Below are 20,464 nucleotides of genomic sequence, written 5' to 3' on the forward strand. Positions count from 1 at the left end.
GATGGAAAATGGTTGTAGTAGTGCCCATTCTAAAACCTGGAGCTCCCCGTCTGATCCTCCTTGTTATAGGCCAATACCATTAACGTCTTATTTATGTAAACTTGTGGAATATTTTGTGATATTGAAAAGGCAAATGATATTTATTGCAGGATGGACTTCTGATTAATTTTTGGAAATGCAATTGAGGGGGCTATTCTACAATTTATCCTGATTGTCTTTATTTGGACGTCTTGTAAAGGTATGGGTGTGCAAGTATGACATTGAATTCATTTTTATATTTAGATGATGGTATTAGGAAAGCACAGTTATATATAGATGTTGTAACAGCAGTATTTTTACTATTCAAAAGGCAGATGGTATTTATGGAAGGAAAGAATTTTAATGAAATTGTGGAAGTGAGGATGGAGGGGCGATTATCTAACTTTTTCTGAGGGTTTTAATTGGACGTCTTGTGTCAGGTATGGGTGGGCAAGTTATATTCCGGTTGTTATGAGATAGAGATTGGGATCCCACAAGGCAGTATTTATTATTTCATATTATAATTAATAATATTTTTCTCTGAGATAGGTTTTGGAGTTTGTAAATCACTATATGCAAATGATGGAAGTTTATGGGTTCGAGGTAGAAATTTCAATTTGACTGTGTATAGGATGCATTAGCAATTAGTAAGGTCAAACAGTCGGCAAATAGATGGGACAAGTTATGAGTTTTACAGGCAGGAGTAATGGACCTGCAATTGATTGGAAATGATAGGAACTGATATGGTCAAACTCCTGAAAAGGTGTCAGTGGTGAGATTTCCAGGCATGTGGACGGATAATAAGCTGACATGGAAGCACCGGATCAGAAAATAATTGATAAATATAAAGAAACATTAAATATTCTCAGCTATCTCTGTGGGTATTCTGGGGTGTTACATGAAAATATTTGTTGACCAATTTTGTTTGTTTAATTGGATCTGTTCTTGATTATGGTTGTGGATTATCGATCAGCTTCATCTTCAACTTTATTATGTTTGGGTGTGATACAAGCACAGGCTTTGAGATTGTGTTGTGGTGCAGTCAGGTCGTTCCCTGTTTCGGCTTTACTGCTTGAAATTGTGGAGTTTGAATTTAATGTTAACATACTGGATTAATTTAAGGGGGAAGAAATGATCATGCTGTTAAAGGTGTGTTGGAGGACTGTTGGGAAACTCTCAACAAGAGTGTTTTTAGTTTGGGGTGCCTGGGTTCTTATCATGCTTGAAATATGTGTTTGTTGGTGTTAAGGTCGAACCTGTTTCACCGTCTCAATCGACTTTCCTCCATCTTTTTGCTCCCGAACTCCGATCTTCACTCTCCACTGATTTTTAACTGGCAGTATTATAACGAAACTGCCGGCAATGACTTTTTAAACTTTAGGCACTAAATAAAACTCCACCTTTCAACAGAACTGCGTCATAATATTGGACCACGCAGTAGCATGGAGTCAGAAATGGAAAATCCATCAACGAACTGCCCCTACTTTTATACCCTGTTGAAAAACTGTAACGCGACCTCTACTGGCAGGAAATGACGTCACTCCACCATCACAAGACCACTACCTTAAGTCCAGTATATCTGCAACACCACTGTCACGTGACGAGTACAAGATACCCACGGGTAGGTAACAGTTGGGTTATGCAAATTGTCCCACAGTCACATTCTCGGTAACCCCACTTTGTTTCTTCCAATGCCTTTATTTGATTATAGGACACACGATTTAATGAAGTCTAATGACTCTGTTCTGCCTGAGAATTTGTTGGTTCAGTATATATTAAGAAAATTTATTGAGATAGTTTAACCGTTTTCCCAGAAGAATCAAAATATAATTTAACTCGGAATGTTGTTGTTGCTGTGTAATGTGTGAATTATTGGTAACAATAAAGAAACGACTTAGCAACCATTTATCAGGACTAAACATCAGAATCACTTGCCATCATTTCGTGCTTACAGTGGGTGGAGGAAATTTGTCCATGGAAGGTGTAATTTGTTCAGATTCCCTTTTGGTTTGAATAGTCTTTTGAAGAGTCTGTCATTCTCACAGCAGCTCAGATTTACTGCTGGAAACTCATCAAACATTGCTTCATATTCAGAGGACTGGATTCGGTGTGTGCACTAATTTGGGGTGCATGAAGACACGGTGAGCAGTCGGGTCCTGAGGAGTCGGTGGACCAGAGGGATCTGGGAACACAGATTCATAATTACTTGAAAGTGGCATCACAGGTAGATAGCGTCGAAATGAGAGCTTTTGGCATATTGGACTTCAGAAATCAAAGTATTGAGTACAGGAGATGGGATGTTACGTTGAAGTTGTATAAGACGTTGGTCAGGCCTAATCTGGAGTATTGTGTGTAGTTTTTGTTACTGGCCTGAAGGAAAATTATCAACAAAATTGAAAGAGTGCAGAGAAATTTACAATACGTTTGCTGGGACTTGAGGACTCGAGCTTTAGGAAAAGCTGAGGACTTTATTGCCTTTAGTGTTGGAAAATGAAAGGGGATTTTGCAGATTTATACAAAATTATGAGTGTTGTTGACAGGGTAAATGCAGGCAGGATTTTTCCTCTGAGGTTGGGTCAGATGGGAACTGGAGGTCGCAGTTTAAGGGTGAAAGCTGAAATATTTATGAGGAACCTGAGTGGGATTTCCTTCACTCAGAGGGTGGTGAGGGTGTGGGAAGAGCTGTTAGTGGAAGTTATGGATTTCACTGCAGAGAAGTTTGGATCGGTACACGGAAGGGAGGGATATTGAGGGCCATGTTCCAGCTGCGGTTATGGGACTTGGCAGAATAACAATTCGGTACGGACCAAATGGGAAAAAAGGGTTTGTTTGTTTGTTATAGTGCCCTCTGACTCCAAATAAAGTGTCCATGAAGGGGAACTGGTTGTGTCTGTTGTCGGGAAGCAAGCGATGTGTTTTAAGGCTTTCCTGCTAGGGATAGAAGTTAATAGGTGCTAGACATCCAGGTCAAAGTGAGGCGATTGGGGCCCGGGATATTAAAGTTTTCAAAGTGCAAAGAGACACAGACGTCCACATAGGTACAGGTAGGTTCTCGTTCTCTTTCTCTCTCTCTCCCACTCTCCCCCATCTCTCTCTCTTCTCTCTCTCTCTCTCTCTCTCTCTCTCTCTCTCTCTCTCTCTCTCTCTCTCTCTCTCTCTCTCTCTCTCTCTCTCTCTCCCTCTCCCTCTCCCTCTCCCTCTCCCTCTCCTCTCCCTCTCCCTTTCCCTCTCCCTCTCCCTCTCTCCCCCTCTCCGCCCCCAGGTCTCCACTCTGTTCGGTCTGCATTCAATATTCGGCGGGTTTCAATCCGATTTCTCCCTCACTTTTCTAAACTCATCGAGTTCCGGCCTGGAGCCATCAAGCGCTCCTCATAGGTTCAGTCTCTCCTTCCCTTTTCAGCCTCCCCAATGCATTGCGTAAAGACTGTCCGAGCTCTCCCCTCTTCAGAATTAAGCCCATGATATGTCTGTATCACTGACAAGCAATAGAATGTTATCCAGTTCCCTGAGCCAGTGTCCACACATCACTCTGGTGTCCTGAAGGGTTTCCTCCACACTCGCCATCTGTTCTCAGTAGTTACACCATTACGACAAAGACTAAGAGCTGTCTGCTCGCTGGCCTCCGACACAAACACTCACACACACAAAGAGATGGACAGACACACATGTGGACACATACAAACACACAGAGGTGCAGACGCATATAGATATTTTAATAAGGAATGCATTTGAAACTTTGAACTCTCTCAAGATGCAGGCAGCTATTTTGCAAATTGTTTGAAATTAATCTTGCTCCTGGAAAATCTAATGTGCCTGTGGGGATATCGTCGGGTTTAGGGGTGCACATGGAAATGGGGCACACTGATTCGCGGATGTGCGCATATTTCAGGATGTGTCGGTGCATTTGGGGTCCGCACGGATTTCGGAGCGTTGATGAATTTGGGGGTGACATGTCGCCTGCGCGTTTCAGGGTGCACATGGATTTGGGTTTGCACACGGATCTGGGTGTGTCGGCGGATTTGGGGGTGTACAATGTTTTGGGGAGTCCGTCGATATGGGGGTGTGATGATTCTCAAGGTTGTTTCATTTATCAATAATTTAATAACGAATGCACTTTGAACTGTGATTTTTCTATTTAATTTAAGCTTCTATTCTGTGAATTGTTTGAAGTGAGTCTTGTTCTGGGATAATCTAATGTGCATGTGGGGGTGTCGTTGGGATGGAGTGTGAACAGAGTTGTTTATGTCGTTAGATTTTAGAGTGTTGGCAGGTTGGGGTGAGCACGGAATTGGGGGTGCAGACTGATTAGAAGATTGCGCTGACTTAGGGGTGTTTTAGCGATTATGGGGGTGCAGAGTTATTTGTGGATGTGTGCAGAAATAGGGGGTTGTCAGCGAATAGGGGGGTGTCAGTGGATTTAGGGGCATCTACTGACATGAAGATGGGTTTGCAGACGTGCGAAGATTTGGAAATGTCAGAGGATTTGGGGTTCCACACGGATTTTGGGATTTGGTAGACTTGGAGGTGTTCATAGATTTGGGGTGCGCGCGTATTTCACGGTACTCAAGATGTGGCGGTGTGGTGAATAAAAAGTTGTTTCATTTATAGATGATTTTGACAATAAGTGCAGCTTGAACGCTGAATTTTTTTCTTGCTAAATTATTAAGGCGGACCTGTTTGAAATTATGCTGGCTCTGGTATAATCTGATGCGTATGTCGGGGTGTTGGCGGGTTTAGGATGCACATGGAATTGGGGTGCACACTGATTCGGTGGATACAGATTTGGGATTTGCGCTGATTTAAGGGGACGTCAACGAATATGCGGGTGAATACACATGTGGATGTGGTTTTGAACTTTGTTCTTGCTATTTTTAAGGTGGAGGCAGCTATTTTGAGAAGTGTTTGAAATGCTTCCTGCTCTGGGCAAGACTCATGTGTAGGTGTACCACGGATTTGGGATGAGCTAGGATTTGGGGATATGAGAATATTTCGGAGTTTGTCAGCGAATGTGTGAGTACACAGGGATTTTGGGGTGTCACTTGTTTTGGGGGTGCACACTGATTTGAGGGTTGAATGAGGGTTTGCCGGTGAGCAGAGATTTATGGGTGTACACTGATTTGCAGGTTCATGTAGAGTTGGGTGTGATGGCGGATTCGGGGTGAACACTGACTTTGAGGAGCTGTTGGATTTAGAGATGTGTCGAATCTCAAGGCTGTTTCGTTTATAGAGAAACGCAACATGAACTTTGACCTTTGTGCTTGTTTTTAGAAATGGAAGCAGCCATTTTGTGAACTACTTGAAATGATTCCTTCGCTGGGATAACCTAATATGCATGTGGGAGAATCAGCGGGTTAGGGTGCGCAACGGATTCGGGAGTGATGACGGATTTGTGAATATGCGGTCAATTAGAAGTGCTTTGTAGAATATGGAGGGTGCACAGGGATTTGGAAATGTGGACAGGAACGGGTGTTTGCCAGATAATATTAGGGATACATGCGGATTGAGGGCACACATGAGCTTAGATGCACCACGGAATTGGGTTGCACGCATATTTTTGTGTCGGTGTGAATTTCAGTGTGTGCAGAGATTTGGGAATATCAGTGGATTTCAGGGTGCATACGGATTTTGGGGGTTCGCTGGTTTTGAAGCATACATTGGGGTATGCATTTCATGGTTCCGAGGATTTGGAGGTGTGACGACAATCAGACTTGTTTTATTTTGAGATAATTTAACAACAAGTGCATGTTGAACGTTGAAGTTTGTTCTTGATATTTTCTAAGGCAGAGGCAGTCATTTTGTGAACTATTTGAAATGATTTTGCTCTGATCCAATGTACAGGTGTGTCTGCTGATTCGGAGCTCTGACGAATCTCAATTGTTTCATTTGTACATAGATTAATAATGGATGTAATTTGAATTTTGACCTCTGTTCTTGATGGTTATGGTTCAGGCAGTCATTTTGTGATGTGTTTGTAATGATAGTTCAAGAGCATCTGCAGTTTACGGAGACAGATGGGACGGTCTGAACCGAGGGGATAAATTGACCACGATGGATACGTCAGGCAGGGTCAGGCAGGTAGATCCACACAGAGACACAGAAACACGCTACACAGAACTGCACTTTCTTATCCGCCTCTCCAGTGCTCCGTCGTGTTCTTTAACACATACGTGGTGATATGATTGAAACATACTTAACCCCCTACTAGACTTTATGGCCACGTATTAGGGTTAAGGGTGGGCCCTGGACGAGCACCGAAATGTTCTGACTGTCACTAAGTCAGTGAAGATGTTGGAGGGTTTTGTGGATATGAAAATGTTTATTCACCATCACAAGCAGATCTTTTCTTGGCGACCCCCTCGTTAGAGTCCCCCAAGCAGAAACTATTTCAAGTGTTTATACTCTCGAGGAGAATGGTAAGAGTAGGTGATTCAATACAATTTTACAAGCTACAATGACACAATTTACTTCAATATTCTGTGTCTCTCAATTGGCTCCATTGAAGTACATATTTACAGTGGGAGCACATTGAATTGATAAGAAACTACTGAAGGTTCAGTCACCTTTGTTGGGACAAACTAATTCACACAAACAGTCCAAACATTGCACTAGTTAATTATTTAATCATAATCTGTCACCACGGGGATTGCACCCGCCTGACATAATTGGTTTGTAAGTAATTTTAAGTTATTTTAAAATCTGTTGATTTGTGTCCCTGTGGAGTCGCTAAATGGTTTTAAAACCCCCAGGCATGTGCTGCCTCAACATTTCATTCTGAGAGATCGCCTTAGTACAGGGGGTACAGTTCACTGGACAAAGAAAATGCCTGCATTGTTCGATAGGTACAGAGGTGTGGAGAAAATATTCTACGTGTTCATTGCCGTCATTGGAGTTCCTGGTGAGTGAGCAGAGCAATTCATGTTTCGTATTTCTGTGTGTGAACCACGTGAATCTGTTTATGATCATTTGACAAGCTTCTAACTTGATGATCATTGCACAAATATCCGTCAGAGATATTGATCCTGTCAGTTCAAAACTCTGATTTTTCATATTTAATGCAAGCGAAGCTAAACTCCTGTCTCTCATCAAACTCGCGGGATCGACTCGAACGTTGTTCTTGCCTTCAATGACACCTTGTCCGGAGTTGTCCCAGTGTGGGGACAGGCAGCTCCCCCGCAAACTGTGACTGGGAAGGGTTTACATCGTATATTCAACGTTTCTGAGTTATTGATCAGAGTGAAACCCTGGTCCTGTGTTTCACGTCTCCCGGTGGAGTTTGTCACAATCGGATCTCATTGTCTGTCGGTCAATAATTGGGTCTGATCACCTGAACCAGTGTCCACGGATCTGCTGACGAGAGTTATCGAATTGAGCTGTGCTGTAGAATTAATCCATTAACGGAGCCGATCAGCCTCAGGTTACTAAATCGTTCCTGCTTTGCCTCTGAGACGCGTCGTAAATTGGGGCACCACTTCCTCCTGTAGAAAAGTCTCGGCCCAAAACCGAAGTTTGTTCAATTCCACGGATGTTGCCTGACCCGCTGAGTCCCTCCAGTATTTCGTGTGTGTTGCTCCCCCCTTTATCCCTTCCCGGCCCCATTAGATGCTGAGTTTCCAGAGTCCTGATCAGTCACAGTTAAATCAGTGAAACCGGCCACGTTAGTGACTGGAATCGGGATCAGCACGGATCTTTGTTGTTCATGCAGATCGGTTTTATCGCAGGCGATTGCCCACACATTGTCTTATCTCCACACTGAACAAGGCAGGTCAGAGAAAGTGTGACCCATTTGATTAGCACCCGTTCATAGAATGTAGCGCTGCAGACCTTTAGCTCAAACCTGATCCATTGAGGAATGATATCAGTAATGCCTAGTGTCTTGCGTTTTTTTTTCTCTCTCTCTCTCTCTCCCCCTCTCTCCCTCTCTCTCTCCCTCTCCCTCTCCCTCCCTCCCTTCCTCCCTCCCTCCCTCCCTCTTTCTCTCTCTCCCCGTCTGTATTTCTCCAGTGAATTTACTGGCGATCGTGATCCTGTCCCGGGGAAAGTGCGGCCTCTCTACCTGCACCACTCGCTACCTGGTGGCCATGGCAGCGGCCGATCTACTGGCCGTTGTCACCGAGGTAATTTTCATTCAAATCAAAGGGTATTACTTCCCGTGGAGTTTTCTGCGCATCACCCCTGTGTACAGCGTTACCGATGTACTGAGCTTCACAGTCACACACTGTTCTGTCTGGTTCACCGTCACTTTCACCTTTGATCGGTTTGTCGCCATTTGCTGCCAGAAGCTGAAAACAAAATATTGCACCGGGAAAACTGCGGCTGTCGTTCTAACAACAACCGGCGTACTGTCCTGTCTGAAAAACATTCCTAGGTACTTCATGTGGGAACCCAGAGTGATCATCGACAATGTACCGTGGTTCTGTGATCTCAGGGACAATGTCTTCACTGATCCCGGGTGGTTAGCATATGACTGGATCGATACGGTTTTAACTCCGTTCCTCCCTTTCGCTGTGATTCTGCTGCTCAACGCTCTGACAGTCAGGCACATTTTAGTTGCCAGTCGGGTCCGTAAGGGGCTGAAGGGGCAGAGCAAGGGGGAGAACCGCAGTGACCCGGAGATGGAGAGCAGGAGGAGGTCTGTGGTTTTACTCTTCACCCTCTCTGGCAGCTTCATCCTCCTGTGGATGACAATGGTTGTAAATTTCATTTATTATCAGGTCTCAGGGAAAGGATTCGAATTCAATGAATCTGTATTGATCTTCCACTACGTCGGGGTTTTGCTGAGTAATTTCAGCTGCTGCACGAACACGTTTATTTACGCGGTGACTCAGTCGAAATTCAGGGAGCAGATCATTCGGGTGGTGAAATATCCGATCACCTCGGTGTTTCAGTTCGTTAATAAAGTCGCGTCCTGATCACAAGCCGCAGGCGGTCGCAGTGTCTCCAAACGGGACGCCAGCTCCTCACATTCACCGCCTGATCTCTCAGTTATTATTCCGGGGTTGACTGCCCCATCGACAGACAGGTCTGGGACATTAGGATAGTGTGTTTGTGGGGAGGGACAAAGCACCGCCCTGGACTCGCCAGATGTCTGTCAACGAACGTCTCTGGAATGCCAGCCACCCATTGGTCTGTAAATATGTCCATCTATGCCCATTCCTGCCCACCAACCGCACAAACGGACTTTCCCACCAGACAGCTACAGTTCTGGTCTGATGTTGGTTGGCAAACCCAATGTCAAACACACCAGCTACCGCCTTCCCTTTGAATGATTGTCTAACGTGAATAAATAGGGCGGGCTTTGGATACATGGCGATTGACACTCTAACTTAATGCCCGTTCCCGCCACTAACTGAACTGGACTATGAAGTTTTCCAACACGACATTAGGAAAAATTCATTATAGTGGCCAATTCAGGTCGTATCCATATAATTCCTTCCATCTTGTTTTTATCCACTTCTCCCATGAACCCAAAACTGTTAGGCATTCTAAAGCTGTGTCCCCTTGTGCCCGGTATCTCACCAGATTTAACATAAGCCCCTAATTCTTAACCCTGCAAACACTGAAACAGGTTCGGATTTGCAAAGTGGTAGGTCTTTATCCGCAGTTGAAATTTAACAGCTTTTTTAACTAAACAGTGAACCCGCTCATTCCCCTCAGTACGTCTATGTGCAGGAACCCATCAGAAGAAAACGTACAAACCAATACTTTGCGTATGAAATGATGTTTGATGAATTTCCAACAGTAACTCTGACCGACTGCTACTGTCCAGCTAGTTCCAAACTGACCGACCCGTTTTAAAATTCATCAGAACCGAAAAATGCCTCTGAACAAATTACAACTTTGCATGGGCAAATTTCCTCCACTCAGTCTAAGCCTAAAATGATGGCCACACATTCTGCTGCTAATACTGATAAATGGTTGGTAAGTTGTTTCTTTATCGTTACCTTTAATCTGGACACAAAAAACGGCCACACCATCATTCCCAGATAAATTGCCTTTTGATTCCTCTGCAACAAAGGTTAACATATCAAAATAATTTTATTTGATATATTGATGAACCAACATATTCTCAGGCACAACAGAGTCCTTGGACTTTATTAAATTGTGAGACCTAAAATCAACTGCTCACAGGCAGAACAAAGTGGGGTTTTAGAGAACGTGACAGTGCGCCATATTGGATTATCCAACAATCCCATCTTCCCAGCCTGATAGATCCCAGCCACCTAAACCTACTAACACTTATTGTATGATGTTCCCAACAGTCATCTAACAAAACTTTAACAGGATCATTTCTCTGCCCCCTCAGAGTAATCCAGTATGTTCGCATGACTGAAAAAAATCCGCAATTCTAAGGGGATTTCAGACAGTTAATCCGAAACAGGAGACGACCTTACTGCACCACCATGCAATCTTAAAGCCTGTGCTTGTATCACATCCAAGTATTTTTCAGTTGAGAATGAAGCTAATCCATAAGCCGCACAGCCATAATAAAGAACAGACCTAAGGAAACCAGGGGAATGGCCTGGTTTATATCCTTACTGTAGTGCTGTAGGTATTTCATTTAGCAGTTCGGTAAGAGCAGTCTGTTCTGCTTTCCGCCTGTCTGGGTTATTGTTGAATTTAACGGATGACGAGGAATGTCTGCTGTTCAGTTGGGATGGTAGAACTTTCGGGAGGTTTTCCCTTCCAGTGAGGGACTGGGGCTTTGTTCGGGGGGAGATGGAGAGGGAAGACGCTGGACAGAAGAGGTCGCAGGATTCGACCCAGCGTGGGACCGGGATCGATTTAGAATCAGTGAATGTGGTGAAACTTAGCTTCTGGTTATGGCGCCGTGCTGAGCAGACATGTGTCGGAGCCCCTACGAAAAGTTTTGAAATGACGCAACTAAACAACTTTGAAATATTTGATTGGAAATCGAAGGAAAGCCAAAATGCCACCGAAGGCAATAAAGCATTCGCAGAAGTCTCCGAAATTGGGCTCCTGTTGTAGCTATGCGGTGCAGACCACCGACAATACCGGCGAGGAGGAGGCTTTAACAGGTCAAAGCCAAATCCTAAACGCCATTCAAGTAATGACTTTGTGTCGAGATTTGAAGGGCTACCGAGCGCAATACAAGGAATACAAGCGGATTTGAAAGCTTCCATTTCAGAACCCGGAGAGAGAATTGACACCAATCAGGACGATATCGCCTCTTTACGTACTCAATACTACTTTGAAAGCAGCTTAGGAGGCGTTAGTGCTCAAACTGGACGATTTGGAAAACCGTAGCCGCCGTTCGAACCTTCTCTTGGTGGGACTTCCAGAGAGGGTGGAAGGGTGGGATATGGTCTATTTTTTGGAAAAATGGATTCCCGAGGTCCTGGGTGCTGAAAACCTCCCTGGGCCTTGCTAATTGAGAGAGCACACAGAATAGGCAGGGCAAACGAAACTAAAGCAAAGTCGGTCAAGCGACCCAGGGTAGTGATAATGAAGTTTTTAAACTACGCCAATAAAATTAGGGTTATGAAAGTGGCCAGACTGAAATAATCTGTACTTTTCGATAATCAAAGAATCAGGTTTTTTCCCCGACGTCTCTGCCGAATTACTTAAGCGAAGGCGTGTATTCGATTCGGTGAAGAAAGAGTTGGCCTCGTTCTCGATCTCGGACTTACGATATGGTTTGATTTATCCTGCTCCACTGCTGGTAACTCATAAACGAAAACGCTACACCTTTGACAATGCACCGGCAGCGGAGACATTTGTGCAGGAGTTGAACTATAATTTGGAGGCTGTGGACAGATAAGACAATACAGCAGGTTTCTCTTTAACTTTTTGCTTAAATAGGCATGTTCATAGTGCCTAAGGGACATAAATGAAAACTAACGAATGTTAGCGGTGTGTTTATCAATGCATTATTTAGGCTAATGAATTTGCATCGGTTCTCACCTTCTGCAGTGGCAATGTAACTACGATTAGGTTAAATCTGATAAAGTCTCTTGGTCTAATATAGTTGTAAGATTTTCCACTACTGATAACGTGGAGGCTCTGACCTGGTTGTTGGCTATGCCGTTCTTCAACATGATAACATGGGAGGACCAGTTGAGTTCCATAATTAGGCCCTCTCTCGGGGCCGTCAGGAAGCTTTCATTATGGGGTGGGTGGGTGTACTTCAGTTTGGGAAATACACCCAGTTATGTTCACATTTTTTAAAATTTACTTTTCACGGTTTTTAATCTATTATTTTCTTTTTTGTCACGTTGTTATCCCAGTTAGCAGTCATTCTAAATCAATTCAGCTCAACATTATAACTAATAGTCTATGTCCTGAGGACTTCAGTTTACCTCTTGGAATGTAAGAGGATTAAATAAAGTTGTCAAGTTAAAGCAAGTAATGAGTAGAATAAGACAGTTAAAAGCCAAAATAGTTTTTCTGCAGGAGTCCGATTTAACACCTGAAGATATAGGTGGAGTAAGGAAGAGATGGCCGGGACAGGTTTTTTCAGCGTCTTTTAACTCGCACTCAAGGGGGTTAATTACCCTTATACATAAGTTGGTGCCTTTTCACCTTGTTAATGTTATTGAAGATCAATCTGGCAGATACCTTACTATTCAATGTGAAATTTTCTCAACCAGGCTTAAGTTGGTCAATGTGTACGGGACAAATGATGACAATCCAGCTTTTTTCAGACATCTGTTTTTATCATTAGCTGTTGTGCCGGGCTACCTAATTATAGGTGGTGATTTTAATTGTGCACTTCAACCTGAACTAGACAGATCTAAAGGGAAAGATACCTCTCACAATCAAACAGGAAAAGATTTATTGCAATGTGTTAAAGACTTTAATTTAGTTGATGTGTGGAGAAGGAAGTACCCAGATAAACTAGCTTTTTCTTGCTATTCTAGCACTTGCCAGACCTTTTCCAGAATTGATTATTACTTAGTTTCAGCTGCCTTGATATCTACAAATTCAAGCTGCTGGTATGACAGCATATTAATTTCGGATCATGCTCCAGTTTCATTTACTTGGGACCAGCCTAACACTTTACATTACTCCCCAAGGTGGCGGCTTCAAAATATATGGCTTAGGGATCCATAATTTATAAAGTTTATTGGGGAACAGATAGACTACTATTTTGGAATTAATACGGACCAGACATCTGCGGCTATAAGATGGGAAGCCTTTAACGCTTTTCTTAGAGGTCAGATGATTAGCTTCACCAGCTTTGAGGAGAAATATTTTAGATTTGAAATAGAACAACTCGAGAAAAGAATAAAAGAGACTGAAACTGATTTTTTTTCAAAATCCCTCTCAGCAGCTATTTGCAGAACTGAACACACTGAGAGCTAGTTATCATGTATTGTCCATTGATAAGGCAACAAAAAGTTTGCTGAGATTGAAGCAATCCTATTATGAGCAGGGTGAAAAGGCTAGTAAACTTTTGGCCTGGCGTATCAAACAGAAAGGACAATAAACTCCCTACAATCAGATGAGGGGGTGACAACTGCTGACCCAAAAGAAATAAATAATATCTTTTTGAGATTTTACCAAAATTTGTATACATCAGAATATTCGGATTCAACTCCACAAATACAAAAGGAATTTCCAGATTTGCTAGAATTTACACCCCTGGATGAAACGTCCTTAACCTCGCTGGAGTAGAACTTAGAGGAGAAAGAATTGTCTGAAGTCATAACTAATATGAAGGGAGGGAAAAGTCCTGGGTCTGATAGCATTCCGATTGAAATATATAAAATCTTCAAAACTAAATTAATACCACCTCTGCTTGATATGTATCAGGAGTCATTTGATACTGGATCCCTTCCCCCCCCCTCTCTTAATATGGCAGTAATTACACTACTACTAAAACCTGGAAAATCACCGTCCCTATGTGAATCTTATAGACCAATTTCACTTCTGAATAATGATCTCAAAATTCTTTGTAAGGTATTAGCTAGGAGGCTGGAGCCACTCTTGCCAAAGATGGTCCACCTGACCAAAATGGTTTTGCTAAGGGAAGACAGGGCTTCCACAACATCCGAAGAGCGCTTAATATACTCTACGAGAAGTCTGAAAGCTCTGATAGCGCTATTCTGTCACTGGATGCCGAGAAAGCTTTTGACAGAGTGGAATGGCAATATTTGTTTAATGTTTTAGAGAGATTCGGTATGGGGGGAAATTTTTACGATGGATACAGCTTCTTTATTCTAACCCACAGGCTGAAATTTTTACCAATGGGCTTTTTTCGGCACCTTTCAAACTCCAAAGGGGAACAAGACAGGGCTGTCCCCTATCTCCCCTCTTGTTTATCCTGGCCATTGAGCCGCTTGCTATGGCAATTCGAAAAGAGGCTACAATAGGAGGAATAACTATAGGAGATATAGAACATCGCATAGCCCAGTATGCGGATGACGTAATTTTGTTTTGTTCTAACTTGAAACAAACATTACCTGCCGTCACTGACCTGATAAGTACTTTTGGTACTTTTGCAGGCTACAAAATAAACAACAATAAATCTGTAATATTATTCATGGATAAAGATGAGAGACTCAATCCCTCATTTCAATCTTCATTCATGGTGTCAGTACAGGGTTTTACTTATTTGGGTATTAAAATCACTCCTACTATTGATTAAATTATCTCAACTAATTATAATCCTCTCACAGACTCATTCATTCAAATTATAAATAGATGGTCAAAATTGCATGGTCTGATTGGATTGGTCAAAATGGTCTGATTGGATGCATAAACATTCTAAAAATGTCAATTTTACCGAAGTTCCTGTGCCTTTTTCAATCTATCTCACTTTCTCCTCCATCATCTTTCTTTTATTTATTAAAGAAAGTTTTTTCTAACTTTATCTGGAACAATAGACGTCCAAGACTCAGGCTGTCCCTATTATATTTGCCGTATGATACAGGCGGCCTATAGCTACCAAATCTTATATGGTATATTTGGGCAGCACAAATTAGAGCAGGAATGTGCTACTTTGTTAAGGATCACCCCCCTACCTGGGTCTCAATGGAATCCCAGTCGATCAATATCCCTCTAGATTTTTATTTGTATTCAGCAGATAAGAAAAAACTGATTAAACAAACTAAAATCCTTTTTTAAAATATACCATGATGATCTGGCATGATGCTGTTGCATATTTGGAGAGACATCACAGTTATCCCAATTTACCCCCATCTTTGATAATGATGGCTTTAGGCCCGGCAGAGCAGACGCTGGTTTTAAAACTTAGTCGACCCGAGGCATAGTAAATGTGTCTGATCTTTATAAGGGCGATACATTTATGTCATTTGAAGAACTCAAGGCCACAGATGGAATTCCAACAAAACAGTTTTTTAAATACCTTCAGTTGTGAAGTTTTATTATGTCCAGATAAGGCAACAGTTTGAAACTCCCTCCTTTATCTACCCTAGAAGACATTACTCTGAACTTATCTGAAGCTAGAGGACATGTTTCTGTACTATACAATTTATTTGCAAGCAAATGCAAAGAGTCATCGAACAACAAACTTCAAGCATGGAGAATTGATTTGAATGAGAATCTATCTCAAAGAGAATGGTCAGAAGCTTGTTCCTTAGCTCAAATCCAATCAGTCAACACTCATGCTAAATTATTACAATATAAATGGATAACCAGACAGTACATTACTCCAGTCAGATTGCATCATTTTAACCCCAATATTCCAGACACTTGCATTAAATGTAACGATCAAAAGGGTCTTTGTTTCATTGTATGTGGGAGTGCCCCCGGATAATCTGTTTCTGAAAGAAGGTGCTGGATTTGATCAGTCAGATTATTGGGAAAAAGGTGAAAAATTATGCATTCTGAATATCCAAAGGACTTCGTAACATCCAAAAATGTGAGGTCTCCGCTTAACATTTGTTTTTTGGAGGCTAAACGCTGCATAGCCTATTCATGGAAGAAACCATCAACCAGTGGATTCTGACAGTGGTTGAAAGGAATGATTTCATATCTTGCTCTAGAAAAGATAAGCTACATTACAAAAAACAAACGACAAATTTCGAGAAACATGGAACATTTTCTACAAGTTCCTGGAGAACAATGTTCAAGATGATGTAAGTAATGAACTGAATTGACTGTTTTTTTTTTCTCACGGTGGGATGGTTACGTCTTTTTTTAAATATATTTTTTCTCTTTTGTTTTTCATTTTTTTTTCTCTTCAACTTTGTTATATTTTCAACTTATGACATATATATTGTGTTTTTTACTTTTTATTCCGTAAAAATAATAAAGAGTTCTTTTTTAAAAAAAAGCTGTTTTATATCCTTCTTTACCCAGACAGAACTAAATCTGACAGAAGGATTTTGTTTTGCCATACAGCACTAAATGATATTTTTACTGATTGGAAGGTAGACTTTTCATCCAAGATTAACTAGGAAATATATTTTTGTTCCGAGTTACTAATCCTTGCATTTATATAGCTGGATCTCGGCAGTGTTTGGGAGATACATTCGCTCAAAGTTGTCCGAATGTACCGGCACAACGCTGGCAGCGTCACCCATGGCTGCCTCTTTACCCAGAAGGCCCCACGAAGGAGAAACCGGTCTATCAGCCACCGAATGATCCAGCATCCGATGCGCAAGCGCCGCAGAAATGGCGCGCTCATGAGCTGAAAGCTCCCCGGGGCCCGGGTACGGATCGTGGAGCTGAGAAAGAGGGAACTGACCCGGGCTGTCCTGGGGTGCAGGACCTGTGTGGCAGGAGCGCACAGTAATAGCCCTTCAATCGCGTTTCAGACGCCGGAGATTACTTCCCGACCGGAGACCCTCCTAACTGCAGCCAATCCTTGTGAACCTCTCGTCTACTGAGCGCATGCGCGATATCCGCGACGGCCTCGTATCTTCGCGCAAGCACATGTGAGCAATCAGGAGAAAATTTGCAGATGCGAAAATCCAAAGCAACAGACGGGAAATGCTGGAGGAAAATCTGAGGGGCCGGCAGCAACTATGGAGGGGAGAGAACAGTCGGCGTTTCAGACCAAGACCCTTCTTCAGGACGGGAAAGAACTGAGGGAGTAAGAATGTGGGGGGAGGTGAGATAATAGTGTGAGCAGAAACGTGGACAGGACAGTTCTTTGTGGGTCTCCAGTACCACTCATCACCACTTCCGGCAGAGAACCACCGGGTGTGCAAACTGGGGTCTATCTGTCAGGAAGGCAGTAACCCAGGAGTGAGTGAGTTTGTCTACGCCCATCCTTTGCAGGTTGTTGCACCGAAGACGTGATTGGATTGTATTGAAGGCACTAGCGAAATATTTAAAAAAAAACGATTCTCACAATACCAATGTTAGTAAGCTCGCTGCAACAGGTAGATTATGTATCCACACCCTGATGAGGTTGGTAGGCAAACTCTAGAGCGTCCAGGGAAAGTCAGGACCAGCCTGTCCATCACCTTCATCATAAGAGATATGAGGGCAATTAGTCTGTCGTCATTAAGTTCAGATGGAGTCGCCTTATTGAGCAAAGGAACCAAGCAGGAAGTCTCCCACAGCACCGGTATCTTTTCCCGACTCAGTCTCAGATTGTAAAGGTGAGACAAAATACCAGAGAGCAGACTCACACAGGCTGGTGACCTGCTCCTTGTTTGCAAAAGGACTCATCCAGACATCCAATTTGCAGAAACACCAGTGTGTTCACACTGGGGAGAAGTCGTTCTCCTGCTCCGAGTGTGGGAAAGGATTCATTCAGTTACCTGAGCAACTGAAACGTCAGACAGTTCACGCAACGGAAGCAGCTGTGCACCTGTTCAGAGTGTGGGGAGAGTTTCATTCAGCTTCCCCACCTTGAGAGGCTCCAGCGAGTTCACAATAAGTAGAGGCCACACTCCTGTCCTGAGTGAGCAAAGAGATTTACTCAGTCATCCCACCTGCTGAAACTCCAGCAACTTCACTCCAGGGAGGAAGTTCAAGTCAGCTATCTGTTAAATGTTTAAACAGGATGGTGACGAAATCCAGTTGCGAGTTGACGAGGGACTGTTAATGTCAGATTCTTCAGATATTGCAGGTGCTCCTCACGCCCAGGACTGAACCCTGGTCACTCAGCATTACAAGTCAAGTCAAGTCAACTTTTATTGTCATTTCGACCATAACTGCTGGTACAGTGCATTGTATAAATGAGACAACGTTTTTCAGGACCATGGTTTACATGACACAGTATAAAAAAACTAGATTGAACTACGTAATAAAAAAAAACAGAGAAAGCTTTCCTAGACTACAGACCTACACTGGATTGCATAAAGTGAACAAAAACAGCATTACAATAAATAATAAACAGGACAGTAGGGCAGGGTGTCAGTCCAGGCTTCCGGTATTGAAGAGTCTTATTGCTTGGGGGAAGAAACTGTTACATAGTCTGGTTGTGAGAGCCTGAATGCTTCGGAACCTTTTCCCAGCCGGCAGGAGGGAGAAGAGATTGTATGAGGGGTGCATGGGGTCCTTCATAATGCTGTTTCCTTTCCGGATGCAGCGTGTAGTGTAAATGTCCGTGATGGCAGGAAGAGAGACCCCGATGATCTTCTCAGCTGACCTCACTATCCACTGCAGGGTCTTGCGATCCGAGATGGTGCAATTTCCGAACCAGGCAGTGATGCAGCTGCTCAGGATGCTCTCAATACAACCCCTGTAGAATGCGATGAGGATGCGGGGTGGGAGGTGGACTTTCCTCAGCCTTCGCAAAAAGTAGAGACGCTGCTGGGCTTTCTTTGCCATGAAGCTGGTGTTGAGGGACCAGGTGAGATTCTCCGTCAGGTGAACACCAAGAAATTTGGTGGTGCTCTTTACGATCTCTACCGAGGAGCCGTTACCAGGACAGCGGTTTGTTATACCAGAAGTCCATTCAAGTCCACTCTGGCATTTCATCAGGGCTCAATTGCGGTTCATTGCTCAACACCCAATCCGGAATAGCTGATTCCCAGTGGTATCAAACACCAGTTGCTCTAAACAGACATCACGTAGGCATTCTACAAATTCCCCCTGTTGGTAACCAGCACAAACCTGATTTTCCCAATTGGTCTCCCCCATGACTGTGCTAACATTGCACTTCTGGCATACATTTTGTCTACCGTTTTAATTTGTAGACCACATCCTTAGTACTGTTGGGGGTCTGTATATAAATTCCCACAGGGTCTTATGACAATATTTTGTATTTTTCGCTCTTCTCACAGAGATTCCACATCTTCTGATCCCATGCCGCTTCTTTCGTTGTAATAATTTGACTTCATATTTACCAGCACAGCCACCCACCCCCTTTGCCTACCTCTCTGTCCTTCTGAAACAACGTGTCTCCCTGGACGTTAGGCTCCGGGTTATAATCTTCTGTCAGCCACGGTACAGTGATGTACACAAATCACACTGTGCTAAAAGTTTATCACTGTTATTCAGTACGCAATTTTGCCCTGACATCAGCCTCTGCTTCCTGGTCCTCTCACTGCACACTATACCTGTTGCCCACTAACTACCTCATCCCCAGCACAATCACTCCGGTTCCCGTCCCCCTGACAAGTTATTTTAAACAGGAACTCTAACCAACCTGCCACGAGCAGACTGGACCCGCCAGGTTCCTGTTGCGCAGATCATCCCATCCCCTGAAGAGATGCGAAATGACCCAGAGACCTGATGCAATGCCCCTGCACCAGCTCCTCAGACACACATTCATCTGCCCAACCCTCACTTTCTTTCCCTCTTTTGAAATGTTGCCTCACCTGAAAGGACTGTTTCTGATCCAGAATGGAGCTGAGGGAGGAAGTAAGTGGGAGCGTGTAGAACTTCCCTCACTTGCAGGGATATGTTCCAGGAGGGAGATTAGAGGGGGGAGGGGGTAAGGTAAAGATAGAAGGGTAGGAAGCGGTTTAGTCAAGATAACCGTGCAAATCGGTCGGGTTATAAAAAATGTCAGCAATCGTGAATGTGTTTTGTGAGCCCCGCCGCCTGCCACAGTCGGCGTCTTTCTCGGGTCAGCTGTCACCTGAATGCGCCGGGGTGGATGGTGGAGGGTTTTATAGAGATGGCGAGTGGTGTAGGGGTCAGGCCGGTTTACAAAATGGCGATGGGTGTAGGGTCAGAAGGGTTTTCACAGATGGTGAGGGCCTCAAGGGTTGGAGGTATTATCAAAAATGGGGAGTGGTGTAGGGGTTGGAAGGGTTTTGCAGAGGGCTAGAGTATAGGAATGCTTCACCACCACTGTGGAAACTGTGTGCTTCACTTGTCACACTAAAATGCATTCCTGTCTGCAACCAGCTGGAACCTGTGTTGTGTCAGAGAGCTTTGCTAATAATGTTCATGCAACATGGTACCTGAGCACTCGAGTGCAGACCCGCAGCTGTGATTCAGCAGACAACGGAGAGCACCCTGTCCGTGATGCTGATGGTACCTGAGCACTTGAGTGCAGACCCGCAGCTGTGTTACTGGAAGATGCCAAATACTCTGATTCAGCAGACAAACAGAA

At 43.5% G+C, this 20,464-nt stretch overlaps 1 protein-coding gene across 1 annotated transcript in view; it reads left to right on the forward strand.

Moving 5' to 3' along the window:
• LOC140721914 (nuclear factor 7, brain-like) overlaps positions 1 to 17,809 on the forward strand; it is a 39,611-nt gene extending 21,802 nt beyond the window's left edge. The window contains exon 7 of the mRNA XM_073036737.1: positions 17,616 to 17,809. Coding sequence (XP_072892838.1) covers positions 17,616 to 17,809 — 194 coding nt within the window. The remainder of the gene's footprint in view (positions 1 to 17,615) is intronic.
• The last annotated feature ends 2,655 nt before the right edge of the window (positions 17,810 to 20,464 follow it).

The sequence above is a fragment of the Hemitrygon akajei genome, unplaced genomic scaffold, assembly GCF_048418815.1.
Source record: "Hemitrygon akajei unplaced genomic scaffold, sHemAka1.3 Scf000064, whole genome shotgun sequence".
Classification (NCBI taxonomy): domain Eukaryota; kingdom Metazoa; phylum Chordata; class Chondrichthyes; order Myliobatiformes; family Dasyatidae; genus Hemitrygon; species Hemitrygon akajei.